This window comes from Arvicanthis niloticus, chromosome 23, assembly GCF_011762505.2.
Source record: "Arvicanthis niloticus isolate mArvNil1 chromosome 23, mArvNil1.pat.X, whole genome shotgun sequence".
NCBI lineage: Eukaryota > Metazoa > Chordata > Mammalia > Rodentia > Muridae > Arvicanthis > Arvicanthis niloticus.
The window spans coordinates 6,972,423-6,995,443 of NC_133430.1; the positions used below are offsets into that span (position 1 = coordinate 6,972,423).

The 23,021-nt window shown below is 45.5% G+C and overlaps 1 protein-coding gene and 1 non-coding gene across 3 annotated transcripts in view; both read left to right on the forward strand.

Annotated features, from left to right (window-relative positions):
* The first annotated feature begins 3,550 nt into the window (after window positions 1–3,550).
* The window catches only part of Ppp1r13b (protein phosphatase 1 regulatory subunit 13B), a 74,842-nt gene continuing 55,371 nt past the window's right edge, over window positions 3,551–23,021 (forward strand). Inside the window, exon 1 of one of the 2 annotated variants that reach the window (XM_076921034.1) lies at window positions 3,551–3,764. In XM_076921034.1, the coding sequence (XP_076777149.1) occupies window positions 3,756–3,764 (9 nt within the window). In that variant the 5' untranslated portion in view covers window positions 3,551–3,755. The remainder of the gene's footprint in view (window positions 3,765–23,021) is intronic. The other variant, XM_076921035.1, reaches the window with a different exon arrangement.
* On the forward strand, window positions 19,020–19,162 carry LOC143437228 (small nucleolar RNA SNORA48). The gene has a single exon (XR_013106840.1). It is a non-coding gene; the product is annotated as a small nucleolar RNA SNORA48 (small nucleolar RNA).

Genomic DNA, 23,021 nt, shown 5'->3' on the forward strand with positions numbered 1-23,021 from the left:
GGCGCAAGGGAGATGTGAGTTCAGTCGAAACCATATTTCACATTTTGGACTTTGATCTTTGTGTGGACAATTAGTGTTGGGTTCAATGCACTGCGGTGCCTCTGGACAGCAGGAGAGTCGTAACTCCCAGTCAGCTGTGCGACTGATCACCAGGAAATGGTACTCTGGGGTTCTGTGGGTTACTGCTGAGGTGATAGCTTACAGACACAGTGACTACACCTTCCACACATGACGCGTTCCATGTCAGTGTGCTTACTGGAACACAAACTCTGTAAGTGTGAGATCAGCTGCAAAGGTGTTGTAAATATTCAACTCTAAAACTGTTCTGAAAAGAAGACTCATTAAAAAAAACAAAACAAAACTGAAAGCCACCTAATTGTGCCAAGTCTAACCTAGTCTAACTTTTACCTGTCCCCATGTGCCCAGTTCCCATCCCCACCTGCAGGCATTCCTGTATTGTGTTTGGTGGAACCCTCCCTGAATTTCATTATGCAAATGTGAGTATATGCTAATTTTCTTCAAGGGCTTTTTAATTTGCCTTGAAGGATACTTAACCATTTTTAGTATGCAATACTAGAAAGGTGCAGAACAGAGGAGAGTACGGCATGCCCACAGATACGTCATCCTGACTACTGAGAATTTACCAGTGACAGCTCAGCTCCTCCTAAATGCCTTGTCCTATCTCTCCGATGCCAACTCTAGCCTAGACCTCTCACACGTGCCGAGATGCATCTCTGAAGAATATAGGCATCTTATAAGCCCTGATGCCTGTATTCTACCACTAACGTGGCTCTGGTGGGCCTCTGATGAACCAGTGTAGAGAGGATGGACGATGCTAAGGAGTTTATGGTGAATCTGGATCTGTATTCAGGAGCTGTGGGAAATGGTTGCTGCTTGGTGGAGGATGAAGTCTGGGGCATGGGGAGGCAATTATAAATATCGCTTTTGAGGTACAAGAAGATGAGGCCTGATCACTAGTGTGATCTTTGGGATGGAAAAGACCTGCGGGTCAGCCTGGCCTGGTAAATACTGCCTGGGGGCGATCCTGGAAGACACAGGGGTCATTACTGAAGAGCCAGGCAGCTGCCATTCTGTGCCCAAAAGTTCTGGAGGTAAGAGTAAGAGGTTTGAGAGATGGCTCAGTGGTTAAGGGTAATTGCTGCTTTTCTAGAGGACCAAGAAGGTTCCCAGCACTTATGTTAGGCCGCTCAGAGCCACCTGTCACTTCAGCTCCAGGCATCTGCAGCCTCCAAATGTCTGTGTGCATTGGTACACACAGACCTTCTACATAAATAAAGAAAACTTTAGATTTGTTTTTATGTATATGTCTGTGTGCCGCATGTGTGTGCCCGTCTGAAGAGAACAGAAGAGGTTTGAGAGATGGCTCAGTGGTTAAGTATTAAAATGGTATAAATTCCCTGGAACTAGAGTTATAGAGGGTTGTGAGCAGCCATGTGGGTTCTGGAGATCAAATCTGTGGAAAAGCAGCCAGTGCTCTTGGCCACTGAGTTCTCTCTCCAGTCCCACCACAACACCATCTTCTCCTCCTCCTCCTCCTCCTCCTCCTCCTCCTCCTCCTCCTCCTCCTCCTCCTCCTCCTCCTCTTCTTCTTCTTCTTCTTCTTCTTCTTCTTCTTCTTCTTCTTCTTTTCTCTCTCTCTCTCTGTCTCTCTCTCTCTCTGTCTCTCTGTCTCTTTCTCTGTTAAGACCTTGTTGTCAAGGTCCTCTTAGGAGAGAGGGTGACATTTTTCTGGGCTTGTCTTTTGCTGGGTGTAAGTGGGTCAACATCTATTCTTTTACAACTCATGGATATTAGTATATCTGGACTGGAAGGCCCCAGAGATTACAGAATCCAACCCAGCTTCTGCTTCAGACGGGAAATGCAAGGCCCAGAGAAAGAGTATGAGTTGCCTGAGACCTTGCAGGAAATGGAGCAGGGCTAGAATCAGGGTGCAGGTCTCTTGACATCTGATCTAAATCACTCATTCCCCAAACTTCCTCCTCTCTCAAAATCCTGCTCCCAGAAAGGATGTGTCACTGTCCACTCATGGTCCACATGTATTCAGTCTTAAAACCCTAGGGACATTTGTACACCAAACCTGCTTGCTAACGATAACGTAACTACACAATCCACAGGGCAGCTGGCACATGCCACAAAGTGCTAGAAGTATTCATAACATCACACCTGAGCTTCCTCCAGAGAGGTACTATTATCCTACTGAATCCTATGACAGAGATGGGCTCGCCTAAGATCACACAGCGAGGGTGTGTCAGCAGTGGAGTGGAACGAAGTCTGTTCAACTGGAAAGTCCACGCTCTCAATCACTAACCCCCATGGCCTCTTAAGCACAGGTGTGGCTGCCCATAAGGGGGCTGGTGTAACTCTGGCCTCCTCCCTCTCTCTGCCCCCACTTAGCAGCAACCTCCCGCCACTCAGAGAACCAGACAAGCTATAAACTGCCCCTGATCAAGATCTGCTGCCCTCTCCAGGGATTGGGTACTTCCCAAGGTGATCGATCTACCCTTTCTGTGTTTGGGGTCACCCAGCGGCCTTCATGTTTCTGGAATCTCAAGGAAGCTTAAGTCCGGTGCAGTTCATCAGCCGCTGTGTCTCATCCGTCAGAGTTCAGGCAAATGGCACAATATGGAGTACTCAGAAAGGGTGCCTGCCCACCCGGCAGCCTCTGCTGAGGGTCTGCTCTGGGGCCTGCTCTAGCCTCTGTCACTCAGGCTCCCAGGCTGGAGGGAAAGACGATATGGGAGACAGCGTTCTAAGGACAGACCTAGACCCTGAAGATGCAGATTGGACCCTGCGCTGGGACGTTCCCGCTGGATCTCCAAGGATACTGACACAGGTGGGGATGGGCCCTTTAGTCGTGGGATGGATCATGTGAAGGGTTGAGGCCGCGAACCTGTGTGTCATGTGCAGGAAAGCTTCCATGGCTCAGCCCGCGGTGGAAGCGGGGCAGAGACCCAGGTCCCTGGGGCCCGGGCACTGAGCAGTATGCAATCGGCTGATGTAGACCCGTCGGAGACACCCTGTGGCCGCCTCAAAGGCTCCGGCCTGTAGCCTTACATAGCGCTGGACACTTGGGGGTATGTTAAGGTCCGGGTTGGTCTGTGGCCAGCTCGCCACTGGCCTCTCGGACCTGAGAGGTTCGAGTCTCCGCTGGTCGCGACTCTGTGCCGGACCCAGCCGCCCTTTCCTCTCTGTCCTTCGCTTCCTATTCGTCCGAGGTGACCCTGAGCCGAAGTCTCGTAGACTCAAGCAAGGTTCGGAGGTCCCTCAGCGCCCCAACGCCCCCACGCCCCCTTAGCTGGTATGCAGGAGAGGGGGCGGGGCCGGCGTCCGCAGCGCGCCCCTCCCCCACCTCCGAGAGCGCAGACGCGCACCAGCGCGCTCTCACCTGGCCGCGGCGGGGAAGCCCCGCCCTCTTATCCCGCCTACCCCCCACCGGACCAATCATAGGTGGCGTAGGCGGGTGGGGGAGCGACGCGTGGGGCGGGGCCTCCGCAGCCTGCGGGGTGAGCCGAGTGGGGTGGCGGAAGGCGGCCGGCTTCAGCAGAGGCGGCGGCGGCTGAGGACGGCGACGCGGCACGCGGGGCGGCGCGACAGAACGGGCGAGGGCTGCGCGGCTCTCCGCAGCTGCCGCCTCGCCGCAGCCGGGCCGCAGGGCGCCGCAGCGGGTGCGCGGCCTGTGAGGCGGCCGGAGCGGCGTCCTGTCAGGCGGCGCGGGCGCGGCGGACGGCGCCGCGATGATGCCGGTGGGTGCGGGCGACGGCGCCGCGTTCCCCGGCCCCCGCGCGAGGCGGGCCCGGCAGGGAGGAAGCGGCGGGCGGGCGCGCAGGACGGGCGGACGCAGGGGCAGGTGGGGGCGGCGGCTGTCAGCGGGCGGACAGGCGAGCGTGGGCGGGGTCGCGGACCGGGTGAGCGGCCTCCGCAGGGCTGCGGGCTGCGCGCTGCGCAGGGGCTGCGGCTTGTACGGCCCTTCCCGGACCGCGACCCGTGCCTCGTTTTCCTCCCTGAGCCTTGGAGCCCGCGGCTGGGGCTCCGGGTGCGGTGTTCGCACGCTCGGGATTTACGATTCCCCTGCACTGGGTGGAACGCACGCCGTGCGTGGATTGAGAGAGCCATCTTAGGAATCCCCTTGCCGAGGCTTCCCCGTGGGTACATTTTGCTCCACCTGGCATGATGTCCCTGTACCCTTAAGGTTGAGCAGGTTTTGTGTCGCCCGAGCCTTTGTCCTGCTCTTAAGGATGCTTTTGGCCAGGAAGACCTTCGTCTTTGGGGTTGCCACCTTCCCTACCTTTTCCTTTACCTGCGTGTGATATAAGCAGCGGTGTATGCTGACTTCTCATTTTTTAAAATAGGCTTTTTGTGAAGTATATACGTCGTAATTAATGAAAAAAAAAACGTGATATAGGTTGTACCCTGTTGGACGTATAGTTTTTCGAGTGTCTATTGAGTAAAATTCTCAGACTAATAAAGTAACACATAATCCTTTTTTGTTGTTCGTTTGTTTTTGAAGTGCTGGGGATCAAACCTGGGGTTTGCAGGGCTAGGCCAGTGCTTTACCACTGAGTTTGTATATCCCAGATCCCACAGGAAAAAATGTGAAGCCTACGTGAAAGATCACGTTTCAGAAAGGAAATACGTCTCTCTGCATTTTTATTTGAATACTGTCGTTCTGCTATGCTGCACCCAAGCTAGTTTACAACCCCCCCCCCTTTCAAATAATTTTCTGTTTCTTGGTAATCTCTTCTCTCCCTTTTGAACTAATTCCAACCCCTGTTGTTGGTGGAGTTTTAAGATTTGACCTACTTGATCCTTAAATCCTTTGGTGTTAGGCTTGTTGAATACTAAGCATGTTTTTAAACGATTGTCTTGCAATGGGCAGAGCATTAAATGAGCATCAGAAGAGCCGGGGTCAAGTGATTGTTTTAGCTTTGTGTCATTGACAGGGTTGTACTTTTTAGCTTTGTGTCATTGACAGGGTTGAGCCTGAATTCTGTCTAAAGTAAGAATAAGAACGTATCAGTAGTTGAAGTATGATCCTGAAGATCAACCAGGGCGCTTTTCGAAAGTGTTAGGCAGAATGGCATACCATATTTTTAATATAGCTTTGAGGTTTCAGTTTGTAATTTTAATCTCTGCAAGATATACTTTATTTCCTCCTCTTTCTTACTGGCTGAGTGTCGAAAAGGTATTGTGGTATTTTGGAATTTTGAAAGCAGTTTCAGTTAAGTCTGGGTAGTTATGGTGATAATGCAGCCGCACTATAATAATATTGAAGATTATCAAATGTTTGGCAGGTTTTATCAGTCATTGTATAGTGTTTAATTATCAAGGCCCTGTTAGGAAACTTGGATTACTTTTCCATATGTTAGTTCAGATATTTTTACTTCTATTCATGTGACTGGAGTTTAGAGTTTACAGTCTATGATAACAAATTTTGTTTTTAAAATGTTTGTTTAGCCAGAGAATGGGATGTTTACTTTAAAAACTCAAAACAGTGCTTTTTTAAGCACGTCTTTTATCAGTTTAACACTGCTTTTGTTTTAAGATATTTTGAGAAACTGATTGTGTTTTTCTTAATCCCTCTTTTGTGTCTTTAATTTTTGTATTTTTTTTTCTTTATCTCTAAAGATACTACTTGTATGGTTGAATCCTTCCTTTGTTAACACAGGTGGAGGTACTTGTAAATTTAATGCAACTTTTTTAAGAACACGTCTTTCCTTTTTGATGGTATCTTACACCATGTATCCAAAGTGTAAATGTGATTTTTTTTGGCTTCATTATATATTTGGTGTTGATCATCACAGTGAATCATCAAAGGAAGATTGGTTCTTCCTTTGTGATTGTACAAAGCAGCAGGACTGTCAGATAGAATGTAATACACATTAGGGTCCAATGCAATATAAAATATCCTAGGTGCTATAAAAATTAACAACACAAAGTATTTCTCTTCATACCCTTTTGTCAGCTGTGTTTATCTGAATCATACATTTTTTAGTTTCATTTATTTGTTGTATGCAAACAGCATCATCATTAAGTATGTAGATCAGAAGATAACTTACAGAAGAGGGCTCTCCTTCCACCAGGTGGTCTCTGGGATCAAGATCAGGTTGTTAGGCTTGATAGCAGTGCTCTCACCAGTAAGCCATCTAGATGGTCACCTGAACTGTTATTTTAAAAAGTGATCCCTTAAGTCATCAATGTGATGGTAGACTTTTTGTTGTTGTTTTTCAAGAACCGGTTTTTCTGTGTAGCCTGGGTTGTCCTTTGTAGATTAGGCTGGCCTCTAAACTCAGAGACCCGCCTGTCTCTGCTTCCTGAGTTACTTTTTTTTTTTTTTAACTAAACTTCGTGTGAATCTCTTAAAAGTACACATTTCCAGCACACTGCAGGTGGACTGGTACACTTCAAGTGTTTATTATCCCACGTAAGTAGATAGTGGTGACCAGGTTGGGCAGTGCAGATTGGAGACTTACTGGTCTGTAGTGTTGGTCTCTGGTGACTTGACTGATCAGATGGTTGTGTCCTGTACTGATTTCAGCTTCTGAAAATCAGTGATGAGTGGCCAGGTTTCCATCTGACAGAGTAAAAGACATCTGTCTGCTTGTTTCAGAGAATCCCAAGACTTTGGGCTGAAATGGTGGCATATGCCTTTAATCCCTGCACTTGGGAGGTGGAAGCAGAGAATCTCTGTGATTTCAAGGCAAAACTAGCCTACATAGTGAGTTCCAAGACAGCCAGAGCTACATCAAGAGACCTTGTGTCCAAAAATAAAACAAAAAATGTTCGTGACTTTTTACTTTTTGGCTTAGAACTCACTTTGTAGACCAGGGTAGCCTCAAACTCAGATTGTTCCTGTTTTCTGAATGCTGGGATTGAAGGTATGTACCACCACACCTGGCAACGTTCTACTTTTAAAGTTGAATTTTGAAAATTTCCCTTATAAATAGAATTATATTATGTTCCAGTATCATCAATCTTTACTTTTCTGTCAGTGGATGACTCTTTAGAAATGTTTTTCCTAATATCCTCAGAGGACTCCACATCCTACTACAGAGAGCCCCACTCAGTAGCGCTCATTGTTGCCCTACTCATAATAGCCCAAAGTGGAAACAGCCTAAATGCCTATCAACTAATGAATGCATAATGAACATCCACACAATGGGCTATTATTCAGCTGTTAAGAAAAATTATTTTCTGAAACTCACAGGTAAATGGATGGAGCTAAAAAAAAAAAAAAAAAAACCATCCCAAATGAAGTAACCAAACACAAAAGACAAATATTATATGTTTTCTCTTATATCTGGATATTAGCTTTCAGTATGTGCTACAATCCTAGGTTAGGTACCTAGGGAAGGAGGAAAGGCCCTTCCAGGGAAGGGGAACTAGAATATCGTGTTATGGAAAGACAAAGAGGAAACTAGAAGAGTAGGTTTAGAGAGAGGGGGAGGCAGAGGAATAAAGAGGGAACTATGGAGAGAGACCACTGACACTAAAGGCCGTCTCTGAAACCATATGGAAACCTACTCTTAAAATCTTCCTAAACTGTAGACATATGCCAACAAGTAAAACCTCCAGTTCCCAGAGTGCGTTGCATCTTGTTTAGTTGTTGGCCAAAGGGGTTCCATGGAGACCCCCAAACATCATAGGCCATTGCCAAAGCTCTACTATTTGATGGTAAGGCCCTATTGTTGAAGATAACACCTGTTACAGAACATAGAGAGGTTGAGCTGGTACCTGACTAGAAACTTGGCCCCTACTGACGAGCATTCAAGGTCCTGGAAGGTACTCTGCACACTACTGTACCTGGCTGCAATCCCTAGGACCTACAACAGTGACCTTCCTGCAAGATATACTAGTGTAACAGTGGCACCGATGTTAGGAGAGTAGCCAACCATTTTTGGATTGGCCTGCTCCATGAGATGAAACCCATACCTAACACTGCTAAAGTGGCTAAGAACCTAAGACTAGATACCTCGCAGACCGCATCAGAGACACTTGTGTTTGCAGTAGATGAGAACACAGAGACTGACTGGAGAGTATGCAGAAAGAGCAGCACTAGAGCACCCAGTCCTAAGTGGGATGTTTTGTCAAACCCTTCCCCTCAGAGCTCAGGGATTTATGTGGAAGAGGAGACAGAAGGATTCTAAGATCCATAGGAGATAGATAACACCAGAGAAAAGGTGTCTTCCAGAAACTACAAGACTGATGTACATATAAACTGAGACAATAAGACCCACATAAATACAAACCCAACAGGATCCCAGCACTGAGGGGGCAAGTGGACACACAGGGTATTACCCCTAACCAGCAAGTGGACACACAGGGTGTTACCCCTAACCAGCAAGCCACCTGCAGTTGACACCCTTTAGCAAAAGGAAAATCTTTTTTTTTTTTTTCTTTGCCAGTGAAGTCTCATTGGTTATATCAGTAACACTCCAGGGCAGGTCCCATGCTCAGAATTAGTTAGCCAATACAAAATGAACTCAATGGTGTTTTGTGGACTTTTGCTTTTTTTTTTTTTTTGGTGGGTGTGTGTGTGTGTGTGTGTGTGTGTGTGTGTGTGTGTGTGTGAGAGAGAGAGAGAGAGAGAGAGAGAGAGAGAGAGAGAGAGAGAGAGACCCCAAAGTTGGACGGGTGGGTGGGTAGGGAGGTGGGGTATGAGAGGAAACACAATCAAAATATATTGTATGAAAATTTATTTTTTTAAAAAAGAAAGAAAACCATTTTCTACCTCTGCCTCCAGAAAAAGTTTGCCTAAGATGCTAGAGAGATGGCTCCTCTGTTAAGAGCACTAGCTGTTTGATTCCCAGCACCCAAGTGGAAGCTCCCAACTGTAATTCCAGTTCTGACCTCTGTGGTTGCCAGGCATGAATGTGACACACAGACATACATGAAGGCAAATGCATATAAAAATTAAAAACAGCAAAACTTTTAAAAAGCTTGCCTAAGGGGAAAAAAGGGATATTTAAAGAATGCCATAAGACCCAATTGGGCCTGATACTATTGAGGCCATACCTAGAAATAAATTTTAAGTTAAAAACAGAACGCCTGATGTACACTGTGGAGCAGATGTTTGTTTAAAGAGTGACATTTGGAGCTGGTGGAGCTCTTTAGTGGGATGGAGCATACTAAGGGGACAGGACCAAGGCTGCTTTCCCCTTCCAAAAGGAGGCTAGCAGGAAGTCATGCAGCTCTGAAGTGTTCTGTGTGAGGAGGATGCTTCGGTGGTGATGTTAACCCTGGGGCTCTTTAACCTCCAGCGGACTGTCCCGTCTGACTACCTGGTTCCGCTGGAGGTGCTCTTGGAGCCCTTTGAGCATGCTCACTGTAAGGTATGGGTTATGTTCAGTTGTGCTTATATTTTGCTTTTATTAAACAAACATTTCAGGATTTCAGTGACTTTTTTTTTTTCTTCCTAACTATGAAGGGATATTTTAAGATCCAGAGTAGGTCTTTTTCCTTATAAATTATCAGCTGTCAGAGGGGTGACACGACATTGAATGGTAAATGTGAGAGGCTTGGATTCTAATTCCCCACTTGGTAATGTCGTGACCTTCTGACGTAATAGCTTGTGACCTTAGCTTCTCACATGTCTAGTGAGTTCGACTTGGTAATTTCCAAGTATTTGTGGTTGGTCTGGTAGTTGGTTTAGAGCAGAAACTTTCCTGAAGCTGACATTCATTTTGTCCACATCAAAGACTGAGGCATCCTGACTGTTTCAAGGCAACCTGGTGTCAAGGAAGTCTGTGTGACGGAGCAGACAGGCAGAACTCAGGTGTGTGATGCTGCCGTTACAGTTGACGCTCAATAAGCTTGACTTTATTCTCTCCTTAAATAACACTCAAGACTTTAAAATTCTTGTTCCTTCAAATAAAATTATACATACAAGATCACCTACATATAACGCATTTGTGGACTGCTAAGCCCCATTTCACTGGTCCAAAAATGTTACGTATAAAAGCTACCAGTGCCGATTTTCTAAACATGCAGAAGTTTAAGGGGAGAACTCTTCTTCAGGTTCCATGTCAGGCCAGAAGCTTTGCAGTTCTGTGGCTTCCCACAATTGAGTTTAGTGAGAGTGAGCTCTCAGCAAGTGGTGTTTGTCCTCGTGTGCTCTGGCAGTGTGTGGCAGCTTTGAGCTGATGTCTGTGTGTGCGCTTTAAGAGGTAAAGAAACTTGGCCAAGTTCTCCAGGCTAATAAGTGGTGAGGCAAGGTCTAAAGACAAAGGCTCTGACTCAGACACCTCTGCTCCTAGTCCTTGCGCAGTCACTGGGGAGTTTGACATAGTCAGAGTATGTTGCCAGAGGTGCTGCTAAATGGAAAAAGGTTTGGGTTTTTTTTTTTTTTTTTATGCTTGTGTCAAATAGAGCTTAACATTAAAAGAATCCTAAGGCGCATGTTCTTGATAAGAAATGGTAGTTTTCTCTGCCTTACATTGTATTTGTGTCTGCTTCCTTTTTAGCACCCTTCAGTGTATGGCCGCATATACGCTTTGTAGTTACTGAGGACTTCAAACACGATAAGAGCTTAAAATACCACTGGGCTATTATGTTAACGTTACATAACTGGGTGTCAGCATGCATCTTTGTGTGTTTGCCCAGATGGAGAATGGTTGTTCAGCAAAGTGTGGTGGAGTTTGGTGCCTTGAAGTGCTTTTGCCATAGTTATTTCACAGACTGTGCTTCTGGGGCCCAAGAACTAGTATAATCAGGTTCTATTGTGACACTTTCTTGGCTTGATTGTCTTGCTTTATTTTGCTGCAAAGATAGCTTTATGACTGTTGTACATACTAATCGATAAGCAAAAGCTGTTGCTACTAGATTTTATAAAATAAGAGTGTGTGGTGACATCATGAAGAACAATGAAAGGCCTGAAAAATGAGGGAAAGTTTTGTTAAGATTAATAAATGAAATCTAAAATACAAATGTATACTTCAAGGCAGGGTGCTATTGGTATTTTGGTATGTTTAAAGGAAATGTTAACTGAAAATTTGACACAGCCGTGATTGATAGCATATGCCACAATTGTCATCATCATAGTTCAAGCACATGCAGAGGCCTCATGGTGGGAGTGTGCTGGACACACAGGGAGGCCTACAATTGGAGCAAAGTGAGTGAGGGAGTATTGGAAGAGATTTGGTTAGAAAAGTGATGGTGTTCATGAGGGGTGCAGAGGTGGGGTGGGCAATACAATTGGTGTAATAGTGTCTTCAGAGTCAGTGAAGGGAGAAGGAAATTTCTGTTATAAGAAATGAAACAGGATCTCCTTAATATATCTTAAGTAGTTCTAAGCTTCAGGCATTGCTAAGGTGAATTTACCTGTGTTAGGAATGCATGTGGGAGTCTCAGGTTAACCTTGAACTTACAGATGATACTCTCCCGCCTTTACCTCCGAAATGCTGGGATCAAAGGTATGTGCCACTATGCCTGGATCCTTATTTCCTAAGTTAATGATAGCAGTAACTGTTGGGGATTGGTAGGATCTCCTAACTTATATAAAAGGTACCTGGCACCTAGTAAGTGCTCAGAAGTAGACAGCCTACAGTGGTGGTTTGCTTTTTTTTTTTTTTTTTTTTTTTTTTTAAAGTAAGTGTGTGTGTGTGTGTGTGAGAGAGAGAGAGAGAGACAGAGAGACAGAGAGAGACAGAGACAGAGAGACAGACAGAATATATGAAAATATGAGACTCTGTGGGTATGCCACAGTGTTAAGAAGCAATCAGAGGACAGAGTCATTCCGTCCTTCCTCTGGGCATCACACTCAGGTCCTCAGGCACACACAGTAGCTGATTTTTACCTGCTGTGCTGGTTAGTTCTTTACCAGTTAGACACAAGCTAGGGACATCTGGGAAAAGAACCTCAGTTTTTAAAACGCCTCCATTAGGTTGGCCTGTAGGCAAGTCGGTAGTGCGTTTTCTTGATAATGTCTGATGTGTGAGGACCCAGCCCACTGTGGGTGGTGCCAGCCCTGGGCAGGTGATCCTGAGGTTTATAAGAAAGCAGGCTGAGCAAGCTGTAGAAACCAAGCCAACAAGAAATATTCCTCCATGATATTCTGCTTCACTTCCTGCCTACAGGTTCCTACCTTGAGTGCCTACCTTGGCTTCCCTTTTCGATGGACTAAACTGTAAGCTAAATAAACCATTTCCTCTCTAAGTTGATTTGGTTATGGCATTGTATCAAGCAATAAAAACCTGCTGAGTTATCTTATTTGTGGCTGTTTTTTTTTTTTTTTTTTTTTTTTTTTTTGTAGATGAGGGGAAATATCGTTTATATGCCACTTTTAACATGTGTAAATCAGTGGCTTTAGAGTATAACAAGATGGCACTGTGTGGCAGCCATCTCTTTTCAGGATAGTTGACCTAGTTCATCTTTGTGCTACAGTGAGTATGTATCTCTTACCCAAAGTGCTTCTGAATAGAGTCTCAACTTTAGCTTTGATTCCCCTGGATTTTTGAATGTTTCTATACATATAAGACTTGGAAAAGCCGGGCGGTGGTGGCTCACGCCTTTCCCAGCACTTGGGAGGCAGAGGCAGGCGGATTTCTGAGTTCGAGGCCAGCCTGGTCTACAGAGTGAGTTCCAGGACAGCCAGGACTACACAGAGAAACCCTGTCTCGAAAAAACAAAAACAAACAAACAAACAAAAACAAACAAACAAACAAAAAAAAAAAAACCAAAAAAAAAAAGACTTGGAAACTGAGCTCATGTTTAAACACAATATCTGTTGTTTCATGTGTGTCATACCTGTAGACTGAAGGAGATTCTGTACAATATTTTTAATGCTCTACTGTTTTGACAGATCTGTCACATGGGTCAGGTGTGGAATCTTTTACTTGTGTTTCCTGTGATGCTCACTTTTAGATTCTGAAGCCCTTTGGAGATCAGTTTGGATAGGATGCTTGACTTGTATCTGCTCAGGTGCAGCTCTTGGCAGTTGTATGCGGCTCCATTCCTGCCCTTAAGGAGAGGAGAGCAGGGATACTCTCCTTTTATTTCCTGTTGTGCCACTACCTGATGTGGCAATTGCACATAGCTTGTATTCCGTAAGCATCTGTTAAATGAAGGAAGAAGTGAGATGCAGGGTATTGTCATCGCATTGTGGGTGTATCCGGATGCATGTGTGCCTACAAGAGCAGAGTTTGACTTTCAGGAAGTGCAGCAACCAGTCAGGTTTCCATGGTAGAAGGATATGTTCTGTACTTGACCTTATAGTTAAGAGGCTGGGAAACTGTAGAAGAATAATTCTGGAGCCCGTGGAGGGTAGAAGGTGTGTGGAAAAGGAGAGAAAGAAATGAAGTGCCAAGTGAGAGGGCTTAGAGGTAAAGGCAGGCCACCACCCCTGAAGATCTGAGTATGGTCCCCAAGACCCTCACAGTGGAAGCAGAGAACCACCTTCTGAAACATGTGGCACTCACACAACCCCTTCCCCATCTACCACACAGAAGTAAACAAAATGTAGTAATTAAAAAAATATACCTTGGAAAGAATGAAAGTAACAAGATCAGCTAAGAGCCCAGTTGCTTCAGACTTGCCAGAAGTAGTTTCAATTTCTAGTAGAGCTGATCTGATAGAGTACGAGTTGAGTGCTTGTGTGAGTGTGAGTGCATGTGTGTGTGTGAGTGCTTGTGTGAGAGTGCTTGTGTGAGTGCATGTGTGTGTGTGTGCATGTGAGTGAGAGTGCTTGTGTAAGTGCATATGTGTGAGAGTGCTTGTGTGAGTGCATGTGTGTGAGAGTGCTTGTGTGAGTGCATGTGTATGAGAGTGCTTGTGTGAGTGCATGTGTATGAGAGTGCTTGTGTGAGTGCATGTGTGAGAGTGCTTGTGTGAGTGCATGTGAGTGAGAGTGCTTGTGTGAGTGCATGTGTGAGAGTGCTTGTGTGAGTGCATGTGAGTGAGAGTGCTTGTGTGAGTGCATGTGTGTGAGAGTGTTTGTGTGAGTGCATGTGTGTGAGAGTGCTTGTGTGAGTGCATGTGTGTGAGAGTGCTTGTATGTGAGTGCATGTGTGTGAGTGCTTGTGTGAGTGCATGTGAGTGAGAGTGCTTGAGTGCATGTGAGTGAGAGTGCTTGTGTGAGTGCATGTGTGTGAGAGTGCTTGTGTGAGTGCATGTGAGTGAGAGTGCTTGTGTGAGTGCGTGTGTGAGAGTGCTTGTGTGAGTGCATGTGAGTGAGAGTGCTTGTGTGAGTGCATGTGAGTGAGAGTGCTTGTGTGAGTGCATGTGTGTGAGAGTGCTTGTGTGAGTGCACGTGTATGAGAGTGCTTGTGTGAGTGCATGTGAGTGAGAGTGCTTGTGTGAGTGCATGTGTGTGAGAGTGCTTGTGTGAGTGCATGTGAGTGAGAGTGCTTGTGTGAGTGCATGTGAGTGAGAGTGCTTGTGTGAGTGCATGTGAGTGAGAGTGCTTGTGTGAGTGCATGTGTGTGAGAGTGCTTGTGTGAGTGCACGTGTGTGAGAGAGGAGGAACAGTGGCAGACTTCCTGCTTCAGCAGCTGGATGTCTTCCCTTTAACATAGAGCGTAAGTGCAGTTAGTGTAAAGGCTGTTTGAGATGGTGGCTACTTCAGAAATAGGTCACTTAAATCTGAAGGTCTAAGTGCATGGTACTCTCCCTTCAGATGAAGTAGCTTTTAGTGCTGTGGGATTGACATGAGGGTTGCTGCCTGGGCATCCATACTGCACTGTACACCTCACCCTGTACTTCGGAGTGTACATGGTCAGGTTCTTGAGATGACTAACCCAAGTTTCCCAGATCATGACTGGACTAGAGCTCTTTCATCTTGGTACTAAAATACCTAACAGTTCTGTATGCTCGCCTGCCTGCCTTTTCCCCCTCCTTCCCTTTTTTACTCCCTCCCTCCCTCCCTTTCTTGAAACAGGGTATCTCAAGCTAGTTTGGAACCTGATATATATTATGTGTGTGTGTATATTATATAGTTCATGAACTATATATATATACATATACATCAGGCTGGCCTTGAACTTGCATCCTCCTACTTCAGACTCTGATTGGAGAAATACTAGTATAAAGCCACACAGCATGGTAGTTATAAGCTAGACTTCAGTGCCACAGTGGGCTTCTGATTGTGGCTTTGCCACTAACTTTTCTGAGGCCTTGGATAAATTTTGTAACATCTTTGTGCCTTATCTTCCTCCTCTTAAGAATACGTTTACTGACGTGTTTCCTAAGATGGCTGTGTGGATTGTCAGGCGCTGGAGTGTCAGTAGCCATGAGAAGCACTCAGTAAGCATTTGCTCTTATGTTTGTTGTAACCAGGAGCCATTATGGAAATAGGATAGAACGGAGACTCCACTCACAGTGTGCTCTTCGCGCTGAGGGAGCTGGAATGAGATTGTAAAATCCACCTAGTCGATAGAACTCGGAGGACATAGTCTCCTCTGTTAGAAATGAAAGTTTGTCTGCCTTGTCTAGTATTTCTGTTATTCAGACCAACTCAGAAGCAGACTAGTGCTGTTCACCAGGGCTCTGATAGGAGACGGCACCTCCCAGACAATCTCACAGGAAATGCCCCTCCCACACTGTGATTTTTACTTCCTTTAGGACAGTGCCTGCCTGGTGTTTATCTCTGGGCACTCCAGGAAAGCAGGAGACTGTTTTCCTTTCCCACTGCAGTGTCCTCAGTGCTGAGGACATGGCAAGGCCCCAGTGGCCTTCAGAAAGTACTGTTTCCTGAGTGAGCTCAACAGCGTTGGGACGCATTAATTATATGCAGGGTCTTGCCCTGCTTGAAATGGGCTCATCGTGTAGGATGTAAACAGAAGTGCCATTAGAAAGATTCGGGCATCAAGGACAAGCTACTTCAGAGCGGCGTGGCAACAACTGTCTTTGCAACCTTCCATGTTGATATGGGGGTTCAGAGATAGTTCTAGAAGGGTGAGGAAGGAAGGTGAAGGTGATGGAGCAGGTTGTTAGGTAGAAATGTTGCCAGTCAGAGAGGACCGAGGTCAGAATTGGAATGTATAATGAGGGAAAGTGACTGGACCATGAGGCCGGGGGAGGGAGGGAGAAGGGGCTGAGAAAACTTAGGTGGAGGCTAGAACCTGAGGGCTAACCCTGCCCTGCATGTGAGTTTGAACTGGATTCTGAGGAAAACATGAAACTGGAAAAGGGTCTTTAAAATGTGTATATCACTGTGGTAAGGTGATTGTTACCAGATGATTGTCCAGTTCAGTGGCAGGGAATGCGTTCACACTCTTCACCATTGCCTATCTACAGTACCTTCCTGTCTTCAAACTAAAACTACCATTGAAGCTTTTAGGGTGAACGGAGTGTCTTCCAGTTAAAGCTGGTATGATTGGAGTTGAAGAAAGGAGTCTCTTGAAGTAAAGACAGAATATGATCTGAGCCATCAACGTAGCCGAGTCCTTTTAACTCTCATGGGATCTTCATTCTTTTGTGTGATACCACTACAGTTTACCTAGCTTCCCAAGGTTAGGTGCTGCAGCAAAGGAGCCAGATACAGAGAATTGCAGGACTCCATCTTAGCCTGGAAGTCATAACAATGGCACAGCTTCAGCACGCTGGGAGGCTGTAATCTGAGGTCTAAGGGGCAGCCTGACTTGTTAGTACCTGAGGCCTGATTACAGATCACACAGGGTATAGTTAAAGCTCCTTATGATGCCTGAGTCATCAGAAAGAGTAAACCGTGTCAGTGATGTCTAGAGCTGGTCGTCTCAGATTGCTGTGTGCAGTGGAACATGATGGGGCTACAAGTATAACTTTTCAGAGTCCAGGAGCTGAGCAGAAAAGTCAAAAGACTCAGTACAATTAACCCATCATGTCTAAAGCATTGCAACATAAAGTATTAAAGTATTAGTGATATATTAAATTCCTGGACTGAGCCTCAAATTCCAGAACATATTTTACACATACAATCTATCTCAATTCCTGTTAACAGTGTTCTTAAGTTCTCAGTGGCCATGTGTGGTTTCCGTAAAAGGGCTAAAGCCCTAATTTTACATAGAATGCTGCCAGTCCTGTAGTTTATTCTTCAAGGGTTTAATGGAAGGGCTTGGATTTTCTTTTTCTTTTTCTTTTAACCTAGAACTTACTATGGTAGACTAGGCTAGCTTCAAAATCAGAGATCTACCTGTCTCTTCTTCCTGAGTGCTAGGATTGAAGGCATGTACCACCATGCTAGGTCTGGAATCAGGATAGTGAAGTAATGGAAACACATGTCTGGGGGAAGACTCTCATGTCCTAGCAGTGTGATCTTGGGTGAATTACTTAATTTCCTTGTCTCAGTTTCCTGACCTATAGAGTGAACACCATTAGCACTAACCGTGGGGTTAGGAAGGACTAAGTGAACAGTGAACTGCTGCAGTGTAAAGAACACACAAGATCTGGCACATAACAAGTACTCAGGTATGCTCCAAAATGCTTAATGGTTTTGAGTCAGTTCATTTCAGACATTTTTGCTTTGGAGATTGCTTTAGATAAGGGCTTACAAAACAAGTTTACACAGGTGAAGAAAATGTTACATTATCCTTTTATAAGGATTCTTTTTAATTGGTGTCTTTGGGTAACTAATTTTCTTGTTTGCTACAACATTTGAGTGTACCCAACAACTATAGAAATAGTATAATTAATGATTAAATGATTTTTTTTGATTAAATGATTTAGGATTCTAATTATGGTATAGGAAAGTTTTGAAGGGATGATTTAATCAACATTTTAATTGCCAGTACTGTTATAATTAAGCTACTCTTTCTTCTGTGTCTGGGGAGACTTCTTAGTTCTCATTTTTCTGATTTTTTTTTCAATTAGTATATTTTAACACACTGAACTATTTTGAGTTTTACTTTCTGTTCTTTGTAAATGAAATATGAGAGAATAGCAGAAATAAAATCAGAGTGTAAAAAGATGACCATTTAGCAGGAAGATGGGAGAGGAGGCCCTGTATTGTTTTGCCGAGTGAGACAGGCAGGGTTGATAACCATGTCAACAGAGTGGCAGATTGTCTGGTCAGTGTATCCAGACTGCTATGCCTAATAAGGCCGTCTTGGCAGACTCCTTGCTGCCTGGCTCTGCTCTTTGCTCTCTTCTCTGTCAACTGGAGCACTGCCTGTCCAGTCCCCCACTCCTGTCCACAACTAACCCCTTTCCTGCCCAGCCTACTTGTTGCTTCCTTTGGGAAGTCTTTTTCTGATCCTGGAGTCTGGGCTCCTCCCCATGGGATCTCAGGGCACTTGGCAACTCCACATTGTAGTTCTCTGTTCTCAGTCTCAGGTCCAGTGAGGAAGTAAGGCTTGGGCCAGTCTTTCTGACCTTGTATGTCCAGAGTCTGGCTCTGGGCCAGGTTGGACTCAATAACATTTTCCTAAACCAATAGAGAGTGATCCTGCAAATGTACCCAATTTACATTATATACAAAGTAGCAGTTTGTTTTGTGTGAGTATTGATGTTTCCTGCCTATTGTATTGTAAGCTTTGCCATGAAGTGACAAGAAACTTGGTAGCTGAGTCTTAATCTTTTTAATATGAGTGTTTACCTGTATAATTGAATATACTTCAAATATCTCTGTTAATAGAGAAAAGCCTATGGTCCAGTTGGTTTCCTGTCCTTTTGGAGAATATCCATGAATAGATACCTGACCCTGTGTGAGTAACTTGGAGGGGAGAGTGGGACTTTTAAAAGTAACAGTAGGGGCTGGAGAGATGGTTCTGTGGTTAACTCCATTTCCTGGGGATCTAATGCCCTCTTTTGGCGTCTTTTGGACACTGGGAATGCACTTGATGCTCAGATATATAATCAGGCAAAACACATACAAACTCATGTGTCTGTCTGTCTATATGTATGTATGTAGTATATATTGAATATATATGAAAAGTAGTAATAGCAGCTGAGTGTGGAACCCACATCTTTAATCCCAGTACTCAGGAGGCAGAAAAAGGGTCTTTGTGAGTTTAAGGCCACCTTAGTCTACGTAGTGAGTTCCATACCAGCCATAGCTGCAAAGTGAGACGCTGTCTTTTAAAAATAGAAATAGCCCCTGGCAATGGGCAAAGAAACACCTTGTTGATGCTGGTGTTCTTATATCAGTCAGGGGCAGAGCAGATGGCAGTCCCTTTTTCATCTAGCTTGATGCCTGGCTTGGTGGCCAAAGTTGTCTTATGCCTAGGATTCATAAAAATCAAATCAAAACCAGGCAGCACAGTGGGAGGAGGAAGACAGAGACCTGTGGATGACCATACCAACCACCCAGAGACACTGCGCATGGCACAGGCAGGCCATAGACGCCTACTTGCCTCCGCGCAGCAAAGATGGACGATGTCACCCAGGGATCCATCAGTCTTATAACCAGTCTACAGCAGGAACCATCACAGTGTACAGACATACGTATGGTGGTCAGACGTGAGAGAAAGAAGTGGAGCAGTTTGAGCATTATAAAGACAGATGGAACTGGAGACTGGAGGTGCAGTGGAGGAGCCTGTTGTGAGTGGCCAGCCCTGCTACCTGGGGCTTTGGTGAGGTCCCAACCCAAGCTGCTGCTGTGGGCCATCTCTGAGTCCTTGGCTATGCAGCAGCAGGGGCCCGGGTCAAAGTTCATAGCTCTTATTACCACTAGAGAACTTGTCTCTGGCTGGGACGTTCAAGGGCTGTGCATAACTGGCTCCGCCCCTTACTAGACTCGGAGCTCTGGAGAACTGGTCTCATCTCTCCCCACTGGTAGCACTCAAGAGAGCAGGCCTTGCACCTCGTCCAGGTAGCACAGTGGAGCTAGCCCTAGTGGCAGGTGAGCAAGCTCTGAGGGTGTGAGTGTGTGAGAGCTGAACCCGCCAATTGTCTGCCATGGGGTGCCATGGGCACAGAGGTGATGCTTCTTCCCCCCTTGCCACCTCTGGTCTTGAGCACAGAAGAGCTAGCCCTGCCCCTGACCAGCTGTAGCGCTTGGCAGAGTGGGCCTTGGAGCTTGCCTGGAGAGCAGGAGAACTAATTGTGATGGTATAGTACAGGAGAGCTGGCCCCTGCCAGTCTGTCTGTTGTGAGGTGGCATGAGTATGACACCACACACACACACACACACACACACACACACACACACACACACTCTGCCAGCTAGGAAAGCTATGCTTGCCCCCTCACTGCCTGTAGCAGGCAGGACAGCAGGCCCTGCACCTCATCTAGGGAACACAGTGGAGCTGGCCTTGATGGCAAAGGCACCGGTGAGCCAGGCCCAAGGGTGTGAGAGACCCAGCTCCTTACAGGCTGCAGCACTTGGGAGGGTGAGTCCACCCCTTGGCTGGGTAGCACAGTGGATCTGGCTCTGGAGGTGCAAGTGTGAGTGGCAGGCCGGAGGGCATGGGAACAGGAGAGCTGACCCTGGCTCCTTCCAGTGTTGAGTGGCTTAGCCTGAGCAGTGCTGGATAGCTCACCCTGGTGAGACAGAGAAGGGAAAGCTGGCGTGCTGTCCTGCTTGGCTCTTACCTAGGCCCAGATCCAGGGCTCTTGAGTTGGCCCACCCCAGAACCTATATCATGTGGAAACGGTTGAAATGTGTGAAAGGACCAGTCCTGCTGAGCTAAAGCTGCAGGATCTCCATGACACAGACTAACAATGGGATGACCTGGAGGAGTCCCAGTGAGAGTCTAATATTGGTGTCACAGAAGCCAGAGATCTTGAACAAGACCAATGACTCCTTGCAATGGGCATTTGCAAGTGAAGATGTGTGGATGGAAGGATATACTGTGGACACACTGCAACATAGTACAGCTTCCATGATGAGATGTTTCCTGTGCTTTGCCTTTGTTGTTGCTGTTGTTTATTTGTATGTGTTTTACTTTGGGGGGGGGGGTTGCAAGGACAAAGGGCAGAGATGAGGGAATGGGGAGTTGAGCAGGACTGGGGTACATGATGTGAAACAAAGAATAAAGTTAGAAATATATATATAATTAAAAGTAGCAATAGCAGGTGTGGTGGTGCTTATCTTTAATCACAGCACTTGGGAGGCAGGCAGATCTCTCTGAGTTGGAAGTCAGCCTGGTCTACAGAGTGAGTTCCAGGACAGCCAAGGCTATACAGAGAAACCCTGTCTCAAGAAACCAAAAAATAAATAAATAAAACTAAATAAGTAAATAGATAAATAAATAAGAAAGTAGCGATAGTAGCTGTTTATGTTTTATTTTGAAATTATTTTTTAAAATATTTATTCTTGTGTGTGTGTTTGGGGGTGATGTGTATTTGGTACCCGTGGAGTCTAGAAGAGGGCATTGGTTCCCCTGGAGTTGGAATTATAGGTGGTGGTGAGCTGACCAACATGGTGCTGGGAATTGAATGTAACCACAAGCTTTCCACTTGGCCTCTTTGTTCCCAGAAATAACAACTCTGAGACTTAATTATATATGAATAAATGCTTAGGCTGTAAGCTCTGGCTTCTTTCCTGACTAGCTGGTAATTTATTTAACCGTTTATTTTATTTTATGTCTTCCACATGGTTAGTTACCTCTCCTCAGGTTTATGCCACTGTCTCCTGCTGAGTTTGGGATGACTCTCCCACACCTGGCTCTTTCCCAGAATTCCTCTCTCTTTGCCAGAATGGCCCCTCCTCTTTCCTCCTCAGCTCATTGGCCATAGTTATTTTTTCTTTAATTGACAAGTGATGCTTCCATATAGTTCACAAGAGATTCTATAGTAGAACTCAGGTCTTCTGTAATGTAAGGGCAGCAAATGCTCTTACCTGCTGAGCCTTCTCTCTAGCCCCTGCTCATGTTTTTTATGTTAAAGTCAAAAGAAGGTACATTCCACAACTAAATTGAATTGAAAAGTAAAGCTTTCTCTATTGCCAACTTTTTCATGTGACAACTAATTGTTAATATCAAGAAATTGTTCCTGCTGGGCAGTTGGTGGTGCACTCCTGTAGTCACAGCAGTTGGGAGGCAGAGACAGGCCAGTCTCCAAGTTTGAGGGCAGCCTGGCCTACATAGCAGGTTCTAGGATAGCCAAGATTACACAGATAAAGCCTGTCATGGGGAAAAACAAAACCACACACACACACACACACACACACACACACACACACACACACACACGAGTTTGCCTCTACTAGTTTGATGTTATTGGCCAGTATTGAAAGATGTCTTGTGCTAGAGAGTACCCAAATCAAAATGGGGCACTATACTGAATCTGAATCTGAAGCATAGGATTTGAACTGGGGGTTCTCAGTTTGGGGCTTCATGCAGACATTTAGATATTAGAGTTGCCCTCCTCCCTTTGTAGTCTTCTGTATCTCAGCCCTGGTATGGTTTACACTTACATGCACTTTACTAGTGTTTAGAGAATTTGACAGAAGTGTGTCAGTTTCTCTTTTGATCTAGTTATTGGCTGGAGGGTAGACTTCTGAAAACAAGGAAAAGTGGAAGAACAGAAGCTGAGCATAGTGGCACACGCCTTTAATCCAGCACTCTGGAGGCAGCTCTGAGTTTGAAGCCAACCTCGTCTGCATAGTAAGTTCAGGAGAGCCAGTGCTACTCAGAAAAACCCTGTCTCAAAAAAAAAAAAAAAAAAAAAAGTAAGAATGTTTGCTGGTGAGGCTCCTCTTGAGGTGGGGGTGTCAGGCTAAGTTACGTTGTCCTGATGTCTAGGAAGGTCAAGAGGCCCTGCTTTGGTCACGTGAAAGGCAGTTCTATGCTAGTCATTGGATCCATATTTCCAGAAATATGTTTGTGTGTCAACTATTTCACAGGACATTGAGAGAGATGTGAGTGGCCCAGTGGGGAAGTTGAATATAGTAACCCAAAAACAACATGCACCAAACATTTGTTTTATAGTATGCTCTCACAGTAGTTGGCACTAAGACTTTCTTTTTTTTAATTAATATATTTTTATTTTTTATTGAATATTTTCTTTATTTACATTTCAAATGTTATCCCCTTTCCCGGTTTTCCCCCAGAAACCCCTATCTCATTTCCCCCTCCCCTGTTTATGTGAGGGTGTCCCCCCACCCACTTTGGGTGCCCTTGAATTCCCCTACACTGGGGCATCGAGCCTTC